The sequence below is a fragment of the Saccopteryx bilineata genome, chromosome 1, assembly GCF_036850765.1.
Source record: "Saccopteryx bilineata isolate mSacBil1 chromosome 1, mSacBil1_pri_phased_curated, whole genome shotgun sequence".
In the NCBI taxonomy this organism is placed as follows: Eukaryota; Metazoa; Chordata; class Mammalia; order Chiroptera; family Emballonuridae; genus Saccopteryx; species Saccopteryx bilineata.
This window is the reverse complement of record NC_089490.1, coordinates 334264449-334281799: the sequence shown is the minus strand read 5'-3', so window position 1 is coordinate 334281799 and position 17351 is coordinate 334264449. Positions and strand designations below refer to the sequence as shown.

Genomic DNA, 17351 nt, shown 5'->3' with positions numbered 1-17351 from the left:
TATAAATAAAATGGAAATAATGTAAGTTATTTATTCTTTCTCTGCGGACCAGTACCGGTCCACAGCCCGGGGGTTGGGGGCCACTGCCCCAGATAACCTGGAACAATGACCAGAACAGTACTGATGTCTACTCTAATATCACCTACACTGGGTCATCATGCTTTCTTTATTACAACATTTCCTCTTCCCTCTACCTCAACTCCAAAAACTCTGATGGTTTCTCATTACATTACAAGACCCCAATTCTATCAGAGTCTTCTGTGCCTAATTTGGCCCAAAGAGATCCTTTTTTTTTTTTAATGGGAGACAAAGACAGAGAGAGGAAAAGGAGAGAGATAAGAAGCATCAATTCTTCATTGCAACACCTTACTTGTTCACTGCTTGCTTTCTCATATGTGCCTTAACCAGGAAGCTACAGCTGAGCCAGTGACCCCTTGCTCAATCCAGCAACCTTGGACTCAAGCCAGTGACCTTGGGCTTCAAGCCAGTGACCTGCGAGCCTGCGCTCAAGCCCGCAACCTCGGGGTTTTGAACCTGGGTCCTCTGCGTCCTGGGCCAATCCTCTATTCACTGCGCCACCACCTGGTTAGGCACCAAACAGTTTCTTGAGAGCTCCTGCCACTACATATTCTCCAATACATCATCCATACATTCTATTCACACTCATTTGCTCTATATATCCCAAATACCCAATGTTTTTTTGCATTCGTGTATATCTGTGTACCTGTGCTTAAGCAACTCATGTTCTCTTCCACTTTTCAAAGCCCAGCACAAATATCACCTTCTATAAAGACATTTCCCAGATTGGGCCTTACTGTTGGATATTCCCAGTCATTTCGCATACCCTTTATGAGGTTCTTCCTAGAGCTAACATTCTATAATGCTAATGACCTAGTTCTGGAACTAAGTACGACAGATCCCACTAAGACAGAATGTGTGCAGAGGGCTACAACACCTAATGAGAGCAATTTCAAGTTATTAAATAAAAAGTAAAACAAGTCTGACCAGTGGTGGTGCAGTGGATAAAGTGTCAACCTGGAATGCTGAGGTCGCTGGTTAAACACCCTGGGCTTGCCTGGTCAAGGCACGTACAAGAATCAACTACTAAGAGTTGATGCTTCCTGCTCCTTCCCCCTACTCCTTTTTCTACCTCTTTTTCCTCTAATAAAATTTTTTTTAAAAAGGAAAATAAGATAAAGTAACAGGTTATCAACAAGCAATTAATCTGAATAAAACACTGCTTACCTTTGCTACTAAATGTATAATATTCCCAACTACATTTCTAGGAATAAAGCATAGAGTAATAATGACAAAAATAATAAAAGCAGATACCAAAAGTGTTTGTGTGCTAGGCATTGTTTTAAGCACTTTATATGAGGTTAAGTCTCGTGACAATCTTATAGGGTAGGTGTTATCATTATTCATGATTTTACAGACACAAAGAGATAAAGTAACTTTCTCAAGTTAGTGCAGCTAGTTAAGTGGTAGAGATGGGATTTAAACCTAGAAGTTTCATAATCCATGCTCTCAAACCACTACCTTATACTGTTTTCTCAGTTTTGGGCAGCAAGGAGTAAAATCCACCTTAATCTTCACATTAAAATATGACGTTCCTCTACAGCACACGTTGTAAAGGACAGAGTTCAACTTTGCAGTAACTATCACATGGAATCACTTGACATTCTGTAACAATAAGTTGTCCTTACCTTGCAATCCACTTTTATCCAAAAAATTGCTTAAGTTAAACAACGTGTTTCTTGAAGCCAAATACTGAATAAACCGCTGAAAAAAACAAAAACAAATAATTATGTCAAATTCAGGTACTACTGTCACAAACTCAGAAAGGTGGTTAACACATTCTATTAAATCTAACTAGCTTAAATTTCTCATCTTCAGTTTTCATACTCCAGTGGCATCTGACTTTTTTTTTTTTTTTTGTATTTTTCTGAAGCTGGAAACGGGGAGAGACAGTCAGACAGACTCCCGCATGCGCCCGACCGGGATCCACCCGGCACGCCCACCAGGGGGCGACGCTCTGCCCACCAGGGGGCGTCGCTCTGTGGCAACCAGAGCCACTCTAGCGCCTGGGGCAGAGGCCAAGGAGCCATCCCCAGCGCCCGGGCCATCTTTACTCCAATGGAGCCTCGCTGTGGGAGGGGAAGAGAGAGACAGAGAGGAAGGAGAGGGGGAGGGGTGGAGAAGCAGATGGGCGCTTCTCCTGTGTGCCCTGGCCGGGAATCGAACCCGGGACTTCCGCACGCCAGGCCGACACTCTACCACTGAGCCAACCGGCCAGGGCCGGCATCTGACTTTTTAAAAAAACAAAATACTTACAATCATACAACAAAACAGTATCATAGACATCCTCTTACTCACTGCCAAATTAAAAAACACATTACAATATTCACTTTAGAGCTTCTTATAGAATCAGAACATTATAGACTCTTTTGAAGACACACACCTTTAAGTCCCATTTCCTCTTTCTCCCACTTCAGAAGCAATCACTTTTTAGGTATGTATCATTCCCACACGATTTTATAATTTTACTACTTACAATATATAAGTATCTATAAACAATACATAATTTTGTTTTCTATTTTAAATGTACAAAAATATCTTACTGTACTTTACTTATGTGCTTTGTAACAATTTTTTCCCAAGAAATTATTCATGTAGTGTATGTAGAGCTAGTTCATTCATTTTAAATGAGGTTCTACTATTTCAATGAACTACTATACTATTATGTATTCATTTCTTTATGGATATTAAAGTTCATACCAATTTCACTATTAACAGTGTTTGACACTGACCCGGGTTCGATTCCCAGCCAGGGCACATAGGAGAAGCATCCATTTGCTTCTCCACACCCCCCTCCTCCTTCCTCTCTGTCTCTCTCTTCCCCTCCCGCAGCCAAGGCTCCACTGGAGCAAAGATGGCCCGGGCGCTGGGGATGGCTCCTTGGCCTCTGCCCCAGGCGCTAGAGTGGCTCTGGTCGCAGCAGAGCAACGCCCCGGAGGGGCAGAGCATCCCCCCTGGTGGGCAGAGCGTCGCCCCTGGTTGGCGTGCCGGGTGGATCCCGGTCGGGCGCATGCAGGAGTCTGTCTGACTGTCTCTCCCCATTTCCAGCTTCAGAAAAATACAAAAATAATAATAATAATAAATTTAAAAAAATAAATAAATAAAACAACCTGTTCAAAATGGCAGTATTAGGCTCTAATTTCATAAACTTTGATAATTTTTTGTTGTGAGGACATAGCTTATGAATCAGTGGTTTTCAACCGCTGGTCCGCAGACTGGTACCAGTAAACTCTACGATCTTCATGCATCAGTGTCATTAACTCTTCGGTGGGCCAGCATGAAATTCTGCCAGACTCACACCAGTCTGTGGACCCGTGGTTGAAAAACATAGTTGTACAATATATTATAAGATGTTTAGAAGTATCCCTGCCCTCTACCCACCAGGCGCCACTTGTAACAAATGCCCCCTGTGGGGAGGGGGAATCACTCTCATTCACTACCCTATTTGAGAACCACTGTTCCATGATATTCCCAATACCACAGCATAGTAAAATCCTATGTATAATCTCTTACAGACTAGTAACAAGTGCCAAAGAGAAAAACCTCAGGGTTGCATAATCTAGCACAAAAAAATGAGCATAGCATTAATTTTCTCCTAGCTGCTTGAGGGAAACTAAACATGAATTTATATAAAAACCATACTGAAATGTTATCCTTCTCCTGTCAATCAACTGTAAGCAACAAGTCAGCTTTCTGTTTCTTTGCCTTTATCAAGGCTTTGCTTCTAGTATTATCACCTTATTTACAACCTCTTTACCTGGTATTGCAGTTAGTTATATTTGTGGCTTTTTCTTAAGCAAAAACCACAGTTGACCCTTGAAAAACATGTGGTTTGGGGGTGCCAATTCCCATAGTCAAAAATCCATGTATAACTTCTGACTCCCCAAGAACTTAGCCTACTGTTGACTAGAAGCCTTACCAATAACAATCAAACACATATTTGGATGTGATGTGTTATATTGTAAGAATAAAGTAAGCTACAGAAAAGAAAATGCTATTAAAAATCTTAAGAAAAACACATTTACAGTATTTATTGAAAAAAATCCACATACAAATAGACCCATGAAATACAAGCCCATGTTGTTCAAGGGTTGACTGTACATTAAAAATAAAAGTAAAGCCCTGGCCGGTTTGCTCAGTGGTAGAGCGTCGCCTGGCGTGCAGAAGTCCTGGGTTCGATTCCCGGCCAGGGCACACAGGAGAGGCGCCCATCTGCTTCTCCACCCCTCCCCCTCTCCTTCTTCTCTGTCTCTCTCTTCCCCTCCCGCAGCCGAGGCTCCACTGGAGCAAAGATGGCCCGGGCGCTGGGGATGGCTCCTTGGCCTCTGCCCCAGGCGCTAGAGTGGCTCTGGTTGCGACAGAGCGACGCCCCGGAGGGGCAGAGCATCGCCCCCTGGTGGGCAGAGCGTTGCCCCCTGGTGGGCGTGCTGGGTGGATCCCGGTCGGGCGCATGCAGGAGTCTGTCTGACTGTCTCGCTCCGTTTCCAGCTTCAGAAAAATACAAAAAAAAAAAAAAAATAAATAAATAAATAAATAAATAAATAAATAAAAGTAAAAAAATACACATAAGCCTGATATTCTTTGGACTAAACGATCATTACCTTAAATAAACATGTTACTGATAAAAGTAATTATCCTAGTTAAGATCAAAATGTTTCAGGTTACATTGAAATTTCTATATCCAAGAATTTCTACTGACTCTGTATACTGGTTATAATGAATTAGAAAACAACTGAGTATCATATGGCAATATATGTACTAAAAATGATCATACCTACTAAGTAATTATGTTTCAGGTAACACTTCTGGAAATAATTTTTAAAACTTAAAAACTACAGGGCCCTGGCTGATGGGTCAGTGGACAAAGCATCAGCCCAGCGTATGGACATTCTGGGTTTAATTCTCAATCAGGGCACAAAGGAGAAGCAACCATTTACTTCTCCCCTGCTCACCCCCTTCGCTCCTTCTTCCCCTCCTGCAGTCAGTGGTTCAACTGGTTTGAGCACGGCCATGCGCAATAAGGATAGCTTAGTACTCAAGCATAGTCCCAGATGGGGCTGCCAGGTGGATCCTAGTCAGGGTACATGCAGGAGTCTGCCTCACTATCTCACCTACTCTCACCTATAATACAACAACAAAATAAAGTTAAAAGCTACAAATCAAATCATTCAATGTGGTGCAATAACAGTGAAAAATAAGCCCTGGACAGGTAGATAGCTCTGTTGCTGAAATGTTGTACTGATACATCAACGTTACAGGTTTGATCCTTGGTCAGGGCACATAAATGAGTCAACCAAAGAATGAGTAAGTGGAGCAACAAACTGATGTTTTGGGGTTTGTATGTTCTCTCTCTCTCTCTCTCTCCTTTTATAAAATCAAGAAATAAAATTAAAAATAAATAAATAAAACCCGTTAATGATAAGAAAACTAAGTCTCCAGCAAGGGGAACAGTTAATAAAATCATGGTATATATCATCAATTATGTAATAACTGAAGATGATAAATACAAAGAACATGGAAATGCTTATGGTGCAATGCATTAATAAAACAATAATATTTTATCTAGATATAGCTATAAAAATACTTTTGGACAAGAATCAAAAGGAAACACTAAATGTGCAAACATATTTGTTGCAATGATAAAATTGTAGGTAAATTCCTGTTTGGTTGGTTATATCAACAATGACAAAAGAATCTCATGGCTGAAAAGCTCAAAATAATGAGTAAAGTGATGGATGTCAGAAAGACATTCTCATAAGTCTACAATGACTCAAGTCCCTCCTCACCTCTATGGAAGCTCTCTCTCAGCAACCAGTGGGCTCCATTTTTCTCAAACACATACCAATGTAGATTTGTCTGGTTCTACTCGAATGTTCTTTTAACACAATTTTACAAGTATAGTGTGGGCTGAGAGTCATTTAAAATAAGAACTCAAAAATGAGCTGCTAGACTGGCATTAAAAAAAATGATTCTCTCCACACATTAAACTGCAAAAGCTTATGCATCTTATTTGTTCCCCTTTAGGGTAAAAACTTCAGGCACACATCTCTTCTCTGCTGAAGGCAGCATTTTTCAATCAGTTCTTCTAGTAAAAGGCTGGCTATCACACACTTAAATTAGGAACACTCTTGAATTAGGTAAAGTGCTCCTGCAAACAACTATATGAAATCAGACAAATCTGATCAGTGTATAGTAAAAAAGCAACTGGATATAGACAAACATACAGTCCATAGACAAGACCTGCAAAGACCAGTGCTGTTACAGAGCCTATCTCTAGGTATTAATCTTTGCTTCTGATCCCATAACTGACACTTTTGCTTTCTATCTTACTAGCCATTTTTACCCAAATTTTAAGTCTACAATTATATTTCTCCCTAAGTACCTTGCCCTTTATATTATTCAGTTACTCATGCTGTTCCTTTTCAGGGAAAGAAGCAAGCTGAATAATCTGTCCAAAGATTTTTCTTAACGAAAAATTGTGCTTACCTCATTTCCATACACCATCAAATGATGAGTTGTAATGAGAGATTTGAAGACCACCACCCAACTACTATTAGTAGTTCTTTCAAATAAACTGTCTGCCAACTGTGGGATGTTCACATTCATCTCATTTGTGCACTGAATTAAGTCTGTAATAAAAAAAAAAAGATTACTTTATTCTCTGGCTTTAATTTATTGTTAAAGCCAGATCTGATACTAACAGGTGAAAGATCTAACAGAGTGAAACAACAAAAGGAAGTTCGAACAAGTTGTTAAAAACCTCTCGGAAGAAAAACTGAGACCATTATCATCTACCTAGGGGGTATTGATTAGGATCATGTAAGTCAGTGGTCCCCAACCTTTTTTGGGCCACAGACCGGTTTAATGTCAGAAAATATTTTCACGGACTGGCCTTTAGGGTGGGACGGATAAATGTATCACGTGACTGAGACAAGCGTCAAGAGTGAGTCTTAGACGGATGTAACAAGAGGGAATTTGGTCATTTTTAAAAAATAAAATATCGTTCAGACTTAAATATAAATAAAACGGAAATAATGTAAGTTATTTATTCTTTCTCTGCGGACTGGCACCAAATGGCCCACAGACCGATACTGGTCCACGGCCCGGGGGTTGGGGACCACTGATGTAAGTGATTAAAACTTCCTCAGAGAATAACTCACTCACGTTTTTTATTTATCTCAAAGGAAATTACCTCAAGGCCTGGAAGAACTTCCACAGTCCTCTTACTACAAGTTATACTAGTATTATTCATCCCTACCTTTTAAAAATATTTTTTTAAAAATTCATACATGTGGAAGCATGAACAAACCTTTATTAATATCTTCCCTAGAATACTGTGTTTGCACTAATAGGAAGATAACAGATATGAAGGGCCGAGAGAGTGGGGTCTCAGATTGTTTATACAGAACAATTCTCATTCTTTTCTCCCTTCTGTTCTACTGAGTTATCTCAGATATCAGTTGATAGCAACTAGTTAACACTGATGAAACTGAAAAAAAAAAAATGGACTGAAGTTTCTTACTGCAATAAATTTCCAAATAAAAAATGATCCAGGAATTCTATTCAATATTACTCTGAAAAAGTTAAAACAATGTTTCAATTTTATATTTCAAACTAGAAAGCATTACTATAAAAGTCTAATATTCAGCCTGACCGGGCGGTGGCGCAGTGGATAGGGTGTTGGACTGCGATGCCGAGGACCCAGAGGACCCAGGTTCGAGACCCCGAGGTCGCCAGCTTGAGCACGGGCTCATCTGGTTTGAGCAAAGCTCACCAGCTTGGACCCAAGGTCACTGGCTCGAGCAAGGGGTTACTTGGTCTGCTGAAGGCCCGCGGTCAAGGCACACATGAGAAAGCAATCAATGAACAACTAAGGTATCGCAATGCGTAACAAAAAACTAATGATTGATGCATCTCATCTCTTCGTTCCTGTCTGTATGTCCCTGTCTATCTCTCTCTGACTCTCTCTCTGTCTCTGTAAAAAAAAAAAAAAGTCTAATATTCAAATTGTTTTAGTACTAAAACTCATAAAAAGCTTAGTAGACCACAAAGTTTCACCTCCAATCTGCTTAAGTGATTATTATTGGCAAATTCAACCAAAAAAAGAAAATACAAAATATGATCCAATTCAGAGAATAGAGAGGATGACCAAAAAATGAGTTTTACTTTTAATGAATAAATATCTCAGTTGTCATTACCATAAAGGGTAAAAAATAAAGTTATTCATGACTCACTAATAGTTTATCCACTTTCAATCTTCAGCACATAATGATTATAGTATATGAATTCAAGTGACTTAACTTAGCATTGATTGCTAATATAAAACACCAATTTAACTATGACCAAATATCTGATCATAATCTTTCAAAATGTTTGTTCTAACAGGTCCAATTATTATACAACATAACATTAAATAAGCAAACCCATTTTAGATAAGCTGTTTCCCAGGCCAACAATGCTTTAAGAACAAAGCACAACAGTCAAATAGAGTGCCCACAGAACAGAAAAATGACATGAAGCTTTCACAATTCAGATGACTTGCAACAAAAATTAAATAGTACATTATTCAACTTGCTCTGTATGGTTCAGCTCCTATTGTAATAATGAAAAAGAGAATTTGATCTCTGCCTTCTCTGAATCTTCCTCAACAGTACTTATACTTGTCCTATGGCACTGAAAATATATTGTACTTGCCTTATTTCCAAAAATAAGCTTTCTTTGTCTCTCAAAATTCAATTTACTGAGGGCATGGCCTATCTATCTCTTGTTCATTGTGAATTCTTTAAAACTTCAAGCACAGTGGTCAACTTCTGAACCTAATTATAAGTTATATTCCTAGCTTTTTTCTCTATATTTACCTTTATAACATAAACTAATTTTCTATATCCTTCTAGAAGCTGTCTTAACAAATTATTCAGTTCTTAAATAGTTACCTCCTCATGATCACATTAACAATCATTTTACTCCTCAGAATCTTATTTTATTAGTTTTCCTTTCTTTTTTCTTTTAGTGAAAGGAGGGAAGGCAGAGAGACTCCTGCATGAGCAAACTGGGATCCAACCGGCAAGCCCAGGAAGAGGCGATGCTCTGCCCATCTGGGGTGTTGTTCCATTGCAACCCGAGTCATTTTTATACTGCCTGAGGCAGAGGCCATGGAGCCATCCTCAGCACTGAGCTCAACACTGGAGCCAATTAAGCCTTGGTTGTGGGAGGGGAAGAGAGAAAGGAAGAGGGGAATGGAGGGGGGTGGAGAAGCAGATGGGCGCTTCTCCTGTGTGCCCTGACCAGAAATCGAACCCAGGACATTCACATGCTGGGCCAGCACTCTACCATTGAGCCAACCAGCCAGGACCCTATTATATTAGTTTTCAAAACTGAACCTACTACAAAATTTCTTGTCACAATACTACCCCAAAGGTACTCCCCTACCACTGTGTATATATATATGCACTCCCTAAAACCAATCAGTAACCAGATCTCCTACACCTCCAGCAATTCCATTTTCTCCTCTCCATCCGACTATCACTGCCAAAGCCAGAGTTCAAATCTTATGTATTTCTTCACTAGGTGTACCGTTTCTCCTGGGAGCATTCAAAAATTGGGAAGGGAGATTATCACACTCTCTGAGGGGTTTTACTGGCATTTAATATCAAGGATAAGGAGACTATCCTGCAATGTACAATCAGTATTTCACAATTAAAAGTTGCCTCACCCCAAAGTATCCCCACTGAGAAATGTTAGACTGACCTCTTAATTTTTATTTTCTTTGTGTGACAGAGAGACAGAGAGGGACAGATATAGACAAACAGGAAGGAGACAGATGAGAAGCATCAATTCTTCGTTATAGCACCTCAGTTGTTCATTGATTGCTTTCTCATATGTGCCTTGACCAGGGGGCTACAGCAGACAAAGTGATCCCTTGTTCAAGCCAGCGACCTTGGGCTCAAGCTGGTGAGCCTTGCTCAAACCAAAGGAGCCCACGCTCAAGCCAGTGACCACCTGGGTACTCCACGTCCCAGTCCAATGCTCTATCCACTATGCCACCACCTGGCCAGGCCCAACCTCTTCATTTTAATAACACTTGATTCAAGGACTCATCCACCTCACACCACCAAATATTCTCTAAACTGGGCTTAGAATGATCTACACACAACACAAAATAACTGATTAGCCTCAGTAATGTCCTCACTGCTTCAAGGATGGCATACTTTTAATTCTTATCAGTGTCTTCCTTTCTAACGTAACAGTTTTCTGTGATGTACCTGACTGTTTCATGCACAAATCTTTCCATTCTTGCCCATTCTTCAAAATGAATGAAATTTTCCCCTCTGTGAAGTCTTCTACTTCACAGGCTAAGACCTCCAAACAGTTATCAAAGTTGGCACATAATTCTACACTAGACTATTATTACTCTACACTATAATTGTGCTGCTCACAGAAATTAGGGGATATTTCAAAATGAATATGAAGTGATGAAATATCCCCTAATTTTTGTGAGCAGTATATAAAGTAAAAACATTGTGCAGAGGAAAAATTAACTGCATGGAGAAAATTACTTGCTTGAATTAAAATACATACTTTGGGGAAGTATGTCCTGCAGAGTTTGTGTAACTATTCAGATTTTTCTCTCCGTACTCTATTTGTATAATTTTTATTTTGCATTTAGTCTACTTTGGGTTCATAATGTCAGCATAAACTCATATTTTATTTTCCTTATTATATATGAAGTGATATATTTTAGCTTCTGAAGTTACTCCTTAATATCTGTGCGGCCATTTCTAAAACATTGTTTTCATAAGCAGTACAAAAAAGCCATTATTTGTTAGAAATTCTTTAACTTGAAATTTTCCACATGTAATAGACTCAGCTTTGTTTTTCGACCTTTTGGGAAGAGCAGGTTGTACAAATAGTTGTAATTGTTGTTTTAGTCTATGTAAAAATTAACATTTGGATGCTTTTTTAAAGTCATTTAGGACTGTCTATATCCATACTAAAATGAATGTATTTATTCAAAAAGTAAGAGTGACCACTGTATGTGAACACTATTTTAGGCCTTTGGGAATATAGCAGAGAAGAAAACATGGCCCTGCCCACATGGAAGTTGTATTTTAATTGGGAGAGAAAGACTTTAAACAAACTAATATGAGTTAGGTGATTAGTGCTTTTGGAGAGAAATACAGCAGAGTAAGTGGGTATAGTCAAGTGTTTGGAGGTGTAAAGAAATGCCCTAAGGCTTGGTTATTTTTCTTTTTTTTTTTTGGTATTTATTCAGAAACCTTCATCTGAGCAAAAATCTATAGGAATAAAGCAAGGGGGCTAAAAGTATAGGTAACTGGGAGGAGAATGTTCTAGGTGGAAGAAACAGGAGGCGCTGGGTGCTCAGGTACTTGGCTACGGAGGCCCTGCAAAGATGTCAACGTAACTGAGACTGAGCGATGCTGGGGGAGAGCTGATCACAAAGGAAATGTACACTGCTCACAAAAATTAGGGGATATTTTATCGCTTTATAATCATTTTGAAATATCCCCTAATTTTTGTGAGCAGTACACTAGTAGTAACTTGAAAATGCCTCCATATCTAAGCTCCAACAACTCAGAAGGAAATGTTTTCTCCACCTCTTACTAACCAAAAGCAAACTGTTTCAACGAAAAGTCAAGCACTGCCTGGGAATCTTCACACTAGTAGATTTCATTTCTTAAAAAGCACAATGTGGTATTAAATTTTCCTTGCAAATCATACGGGTTCCAAAACAGAAACACATCTTAAATTTGGTTTTAGCTACTCACATTAAGAATATAAAAATTGCCTGACCTGTGGTCGCGCAGTGGATAAAGTGTCGACCTGGAAATGCTGAGGTCGCCGGTTCAAAACCCTGGGCTTGCCTGGTCAAGGCACATATGGGAGTTGATGCTTCCAGCTCCTCCCCCCGTCTCTCTCTCTTCTCTCTCTCTCTCTCTCTCTCTCCCCCCCCTCCTCTCTAAAATGAATAAATAAAATTTAAAAAAAAAATTAAAAAAAAAAATATAAAAATTGAAATACCTTTTTTTAAAAAAATACCTTCTTGACTATTACACTATTAACTATTCCTAAACCCCATACTCAAACAAGTAACTACTACATGATGTGTAGGTTCTTCGTTTTAAGGAAAGATGAAAATTCATGAGGATTTCTATTATTTAAGGGTAGGAAGAAACAAGGCCTACCATTGAAATAAAGAACATTTTTCCAAAAAGAATAGAAGGAACCAAACCCTGCTTACAAATGCTCACTTTTACTTAATATGCCTCTCCAACAATGTCTGGGGTAGATAAAGTAAATGTTAATTATATTAACATATGTAAGGCACTTGACCACAAGTAAGGGCACAAGAAGTCAGTAAGTGACAGATTTATTAACAAAATTAAAGTTTTGTAAAAGACAAGAGTGATTGGAAACACGTACACAAAGTGAATACCCAACTAGTCAATTTAATGCAAGTCCTAAATTTCTAACTTATTTATTTTTTTGACAGAGACAGAGAGAGAGAGAGTCAGAGAGAGGGACAGATAAGAACAGAGAGATAGACAGGAAGGTAGAGAGATGAGAAGCATCAATTTTCGTTGCAGCTCCTTAGTTGTTTATTGATTGCTTTCTCATATGTGCCTTGACCGAGGGGCTGCAGCAGAGCGAGTGACTCCTTGCTCAAGCCAGCAACCTTGGACTTAAAGCCACCAACCTTTGGTCTCAAGCCAGCGACCCCATGGTCAAGCTGGTGAGTCCACGCTCAAGCCAGGCAACCTCGGGGTTTCGAACCTGGGTCCTCCACATCCCGATCTGATGCTCTATCCACTGCACCCACCACCTTCTGGTCAGGCAATTTCTAGCTAATTTAAAACAAAAACAGTAAGAAAAGTAATGAAATGCAAAACAGTATTTTTGTATTTAGAGAAAAATGTTCAGCAATGTACAAGTAATTAATTGATGGTTTCGTTAGTCATATAGACACCCGCCACCCTCCTCACTACCCCCCCCCCCCGCATATGGTTCACTAAACTTAGAAACCTAGGGTACTTAGATTCACTTCCTAGAGAGTCAGGCAACCAGCCAGTGGCATGCATCATTAGCAAAATGGAGAAGCCTCAAGTTCCCATCTAAACGGGCACTCACTAGGCTGTATCAAAACTATGCTGATACCCAAACAGAATTTCTACTTAATAAGCTTGGCTAAAAACAATGATAGTTTATTTAAAACAATATACCATAATCATTTAGCCAAAAGATACTAACTATCAAAAGGGTCAATCTGAACGATACTCTTTGCAACTGCCTTTAGAATCAATTTTGGTAACATAAGACTGATTTTTTCAGTCACTTAGAAAATTGAAGATACACTCAATTTGGAAGGCAATTTTAGTGGTTCATCAAATATTGCTTCACTGATCAGATCCTGGAAATTTTTCCTGGATAGGAGTACAAATAAAAACAAACAAATACTCACCAAGAAACAGTAACTAGAGGGTAAGAAAATAGTTTCTGAACTTTTGATATAAAGGATCAGCAACATTCTTTTCATTTAACAAAAATTTAAAAGTACTTAGGAAATATGCTCATTGAAATCAGACGATATTACAAACACACACACCTGCCTGTCAGAAGTGTCAAATGTCTGGGAAACACAATGAACTCTAATAGCTTACTATATTCAAATCTTTTGTGTGTAAGGAGTCACAAAGTATGGTCCAAATTAACTGCTACAATTTTATCTTGTGGGGTCCTCTGTGAGAAAAGATACAATGTTAAACTTTAACAAAATTTCCATTAGAATTAACAAAAACTAACTCCACAGACTAATTTATACAGTAAGAAATAAATCTATCCAACATGTTAACTGGATCTAAAGAAAAAACTCAGGGGCCTGACCTGTGCTGGCGCAGTGGATAAAGCGTCGACCTGGAACACTAAAGTTGCCAGTTCAAAACCCTGGGCTTGCCTGGCTAAGACACATATGGGAGTTGATGCTTCCTGCTCCTCCCATCTTCTTTCTCTCTCTCTCCTCTCTAAAATGAATAAATAAAACTCTAAAAAAAAAATAAAAGATAAAACCCAGGGCCTGATCAAGTGGTGGCACAGTGGATAGAACGTTGACCTGGGATGCTGAGGTGCCAGGTTCAAAACACTGAGGTCACTAGCTTGAGCACAGGCTCATCTGGCTTGAGCATAGGCTCACCAACTTGAGCATGTGGTCACCAGCTTGAGTGTGGTATCATCGACATGATTCCATGGTTGCAGGCTTGAGCCAAAGGTCATTAGTCTGAGCAAGGGGTCACTGGCTCAGCTGGAGCCCCTGGTCAAGGGTCAAGGCATGTATGAGAGGCAATCAATGAATAACTAAAATACAGCAACTACAAGTTGATGTTTCTCATCTCTCTCCCTTACCCTCCACACCCTCCTCTCCTGCCTCCCTGTCTGCATCCCCCCTCCACCACCACGCTTAAAAAACAAAACAAAACAAAACTGGGAAGATTCAGAGGATATAGAATGCTCAGTACAAGTAACAGGATTGAGTTAATTTGAAAAGAAGAGAGAAGGGGGTATGTAAAGTATTAAAAAGAAATGACAAAATGACATTTTATCCAAATGTTTTTATCTGATAAAAGTATTATGAAGCAATTTAAGTGGACATGCCCAATAATGGTGGGATAACTCATTCAATGACAGCAGCTTGAAAATTAAATTCTGTGAGGTTAACAAATATATGGCAACAAAAAAAAAAGCATACAAGAGAAAATGCTGACAGTACATTACCATGTTAAAAAAAAAAAGACAAGAGTCCATTTTTTAAATTGTAGATGTATATTTTCTGATATACATCTGTAAATATTTTTCTAAATCTAGGGTGATACAAAAAGAACACTTTCAAAATTATTCAGTAACTAAGTCACATATGAACAGGTAGTCAAACAATAAGCAAAGGAACTATTATCACTTATTTCCATTTTACAAAATCTCAGTCAACACCTCTCACGTCACAGAGCAGACACCAATCCTGTATGTACTGTTATTCATTCTAGACCCTCTGGGACATATCATGATCAATTTCAGATATATTCCTGTATTTTATAATGGACACGAGGGAAAGATGGTATAAGCCTAAGAGTTGTACTAAGTTAACAGCTGGAAATTTTGTAGACACTGTTACAGAGGTAGGCCAGTATTCTGAACATAAGTTCAGTCTCTCACCATGAAGAAGAAACTCCAGAACCCACAAAGTAAGGTGAAGTCTCATCGTACTTTAAAAAAAAAAAAAAGTTGCAGCACTAGGAAAAATCAATTTGTTAGCACAACTATGTATATATGTTATTTGTTACTGTGTTCTCTGCAAAATAAATGAACTAAAAATTCATCCAAAAACTAAGAAATACAAAATCAACTCTACAATTTGGTAATTTAACCTGGTTATTAAATTTTTCTTTTAACTGATTTTTTTAAAACCACTATGAATGCCTGATCAGTGGTGGTGCAGTGGATAGAGGATCAACCTGGGATGAGACTGTAAAGGGGTCACAAAGTATGGACCAAATTAACTGTTCAAAACCCTGAGGTTGTCAGCTTGAACGCAGGGTCACCAGCTTGAGTGCAGAGTCATCAACATTATTCCAAGGTCTCTGGCTTGAGCAAGGGATTCCTGACTCTGCTGGAGTCTCCCCAACCCCCATCAAAGCACGCATAAATGAAGCACTCAATGAACAACTAAAGTGATGCAACTAAGAATTGATGCTTCTCATCTCTCTCTTTCTGTCTGTCTTCCTGTCTTCTCTCAGAAAAAGAAAAACCACTATGTAAAAGGTGCCCCCTTTAAAAACTATTCAACAGAAAAGCTGGTTTACAAATTGTCCCATTATCTAGCTATTTTAAACAAAAAATTTTAAAGATACATCAGTGCTAATTTGGGAGGCTTATGGAGGCCACCTAAATAAATCAATTTTAAAAAGATGAATAAAATATATAACAGATTTAGGAAGCATTCTTGGGGATATATCACATTACTAGCAAGTATCACATGTCTTCAGAACATCTTAAAAAGCAACAAAAGAGAAAGAAATAACCTCTTTCATATCTGTAGCAGGAGAAAGTGAAACTCAAGAGAAGAGATTCTGAAAAGAAAGAATTCAAATGGAGCGAGGTAAACAAAGCCAACCCTAAGGTACTCTACATTAATGTCTAGCTAAAATTGAGCCTCTTAAGTCATAGCTGAACACAAGCCAGGTTTGCTGAATTGTCCGTACTTTAATTTTAAAAGTGCAAAATAGTTTTAGTTAATGGAATCATAAAATTTTAATCATATACAAAACATTCTTTTCAAATCAGCCCAACTGACTGTCTCTTAAAATTGTCTTATCATTATTTATGCATTTGCCTCTTCACCCACAAATCTATTATAAATACATAAAATTTTACCCCAAAAAAGAAGTTTAAATCATGAAAATGCTATAGAAAAACATATACTCTTGGATACTCTCGGAATTCACTGACACTGACTAATTTTTCAAATGAAAGCATCATTTTTCCCCCTCCATGAACAAAAGGATTTAGTCTACCATGTAAGCATAATTAACATAAAGGCTGAAAACCTAAAGCTTCTCCTTGGTCTTCTGGTGTATTCTGCACTCCTACCACTAGATAGAAGACTATAACTATACAGAAAACAGCCAAAACCAAAAATTGGTTCATGTTTACATGTAAACAAACTACTTAATTTTGAGATTGTTTAGGATTCCATTCAAGTACTCCAAAGTAGTGCTTTCCAAATCTAGATAGCCTACTATCATCCCTGATTACAAATAAGGATATGAGATGTGAGGAGAACCATATTCTGGTAAGCATTACCTCAATGATAACTATTATTGGTGTTCATTTTTAATTTAGTAGAAAATGTAAGATAATAAAAAGTTACTGAATAGAATAAAAACACATCACTTAACATAAGAATTAAAAGTTTTATTTAAACTGAATAGGAAAACAAATGAAAGCATTATAGTATTCCACCATAAAAACAGCAATAACATGTCCATGGTTGAAAATAAAAGGTGTCATTTCCTTCTTTGAACATCTGAAGTTCATAATTACAATCCCTTCTATAGGAAAAACAACATACTAAGTACAGTATCTAGTAATTTTATCGCCTGACCAGGCGCTGGTGCAGTGGATAGTGTCAAACTGGGACACAGAGGACCCACGTTTGAAGCCCCGAGGTCGCTGGCTTCAGCGCAGGCTCATTCTGCTTGAGCACTGGG

General features: G+C 38.5%; 1 protein-coding gene across 12 annotated transcripts in view; it reads right to left on the bottom strand.

Moving 5' to 3' along the window:
• Positions 1-17351, bottom strand: part of PICALM (phosphatidylinositol binding clathrin assembly protein) — a 134193-nt gene that overhangs the window by 86942 nt on the left and 29900 nt on the right. For all 12 annotated transcript variants that reach the window (XM_066248669.1, XM_066248680.1, XM_066248627.1 and 9 more), the window contains exons 2-3: positions 6565-6707; positions 1707-1782 (exon numbers count right to left, since the gene is read on the bottom strand). In XM_066248669.1, the coding sequence (XP_066104766.1) occupies positions 1707-1782; positions 6565-6707 (219 nt within the window). The remainder of the gene's footprint in view (positions 1-1706; positions 1783-6564; positions 6708-17351) is intronic.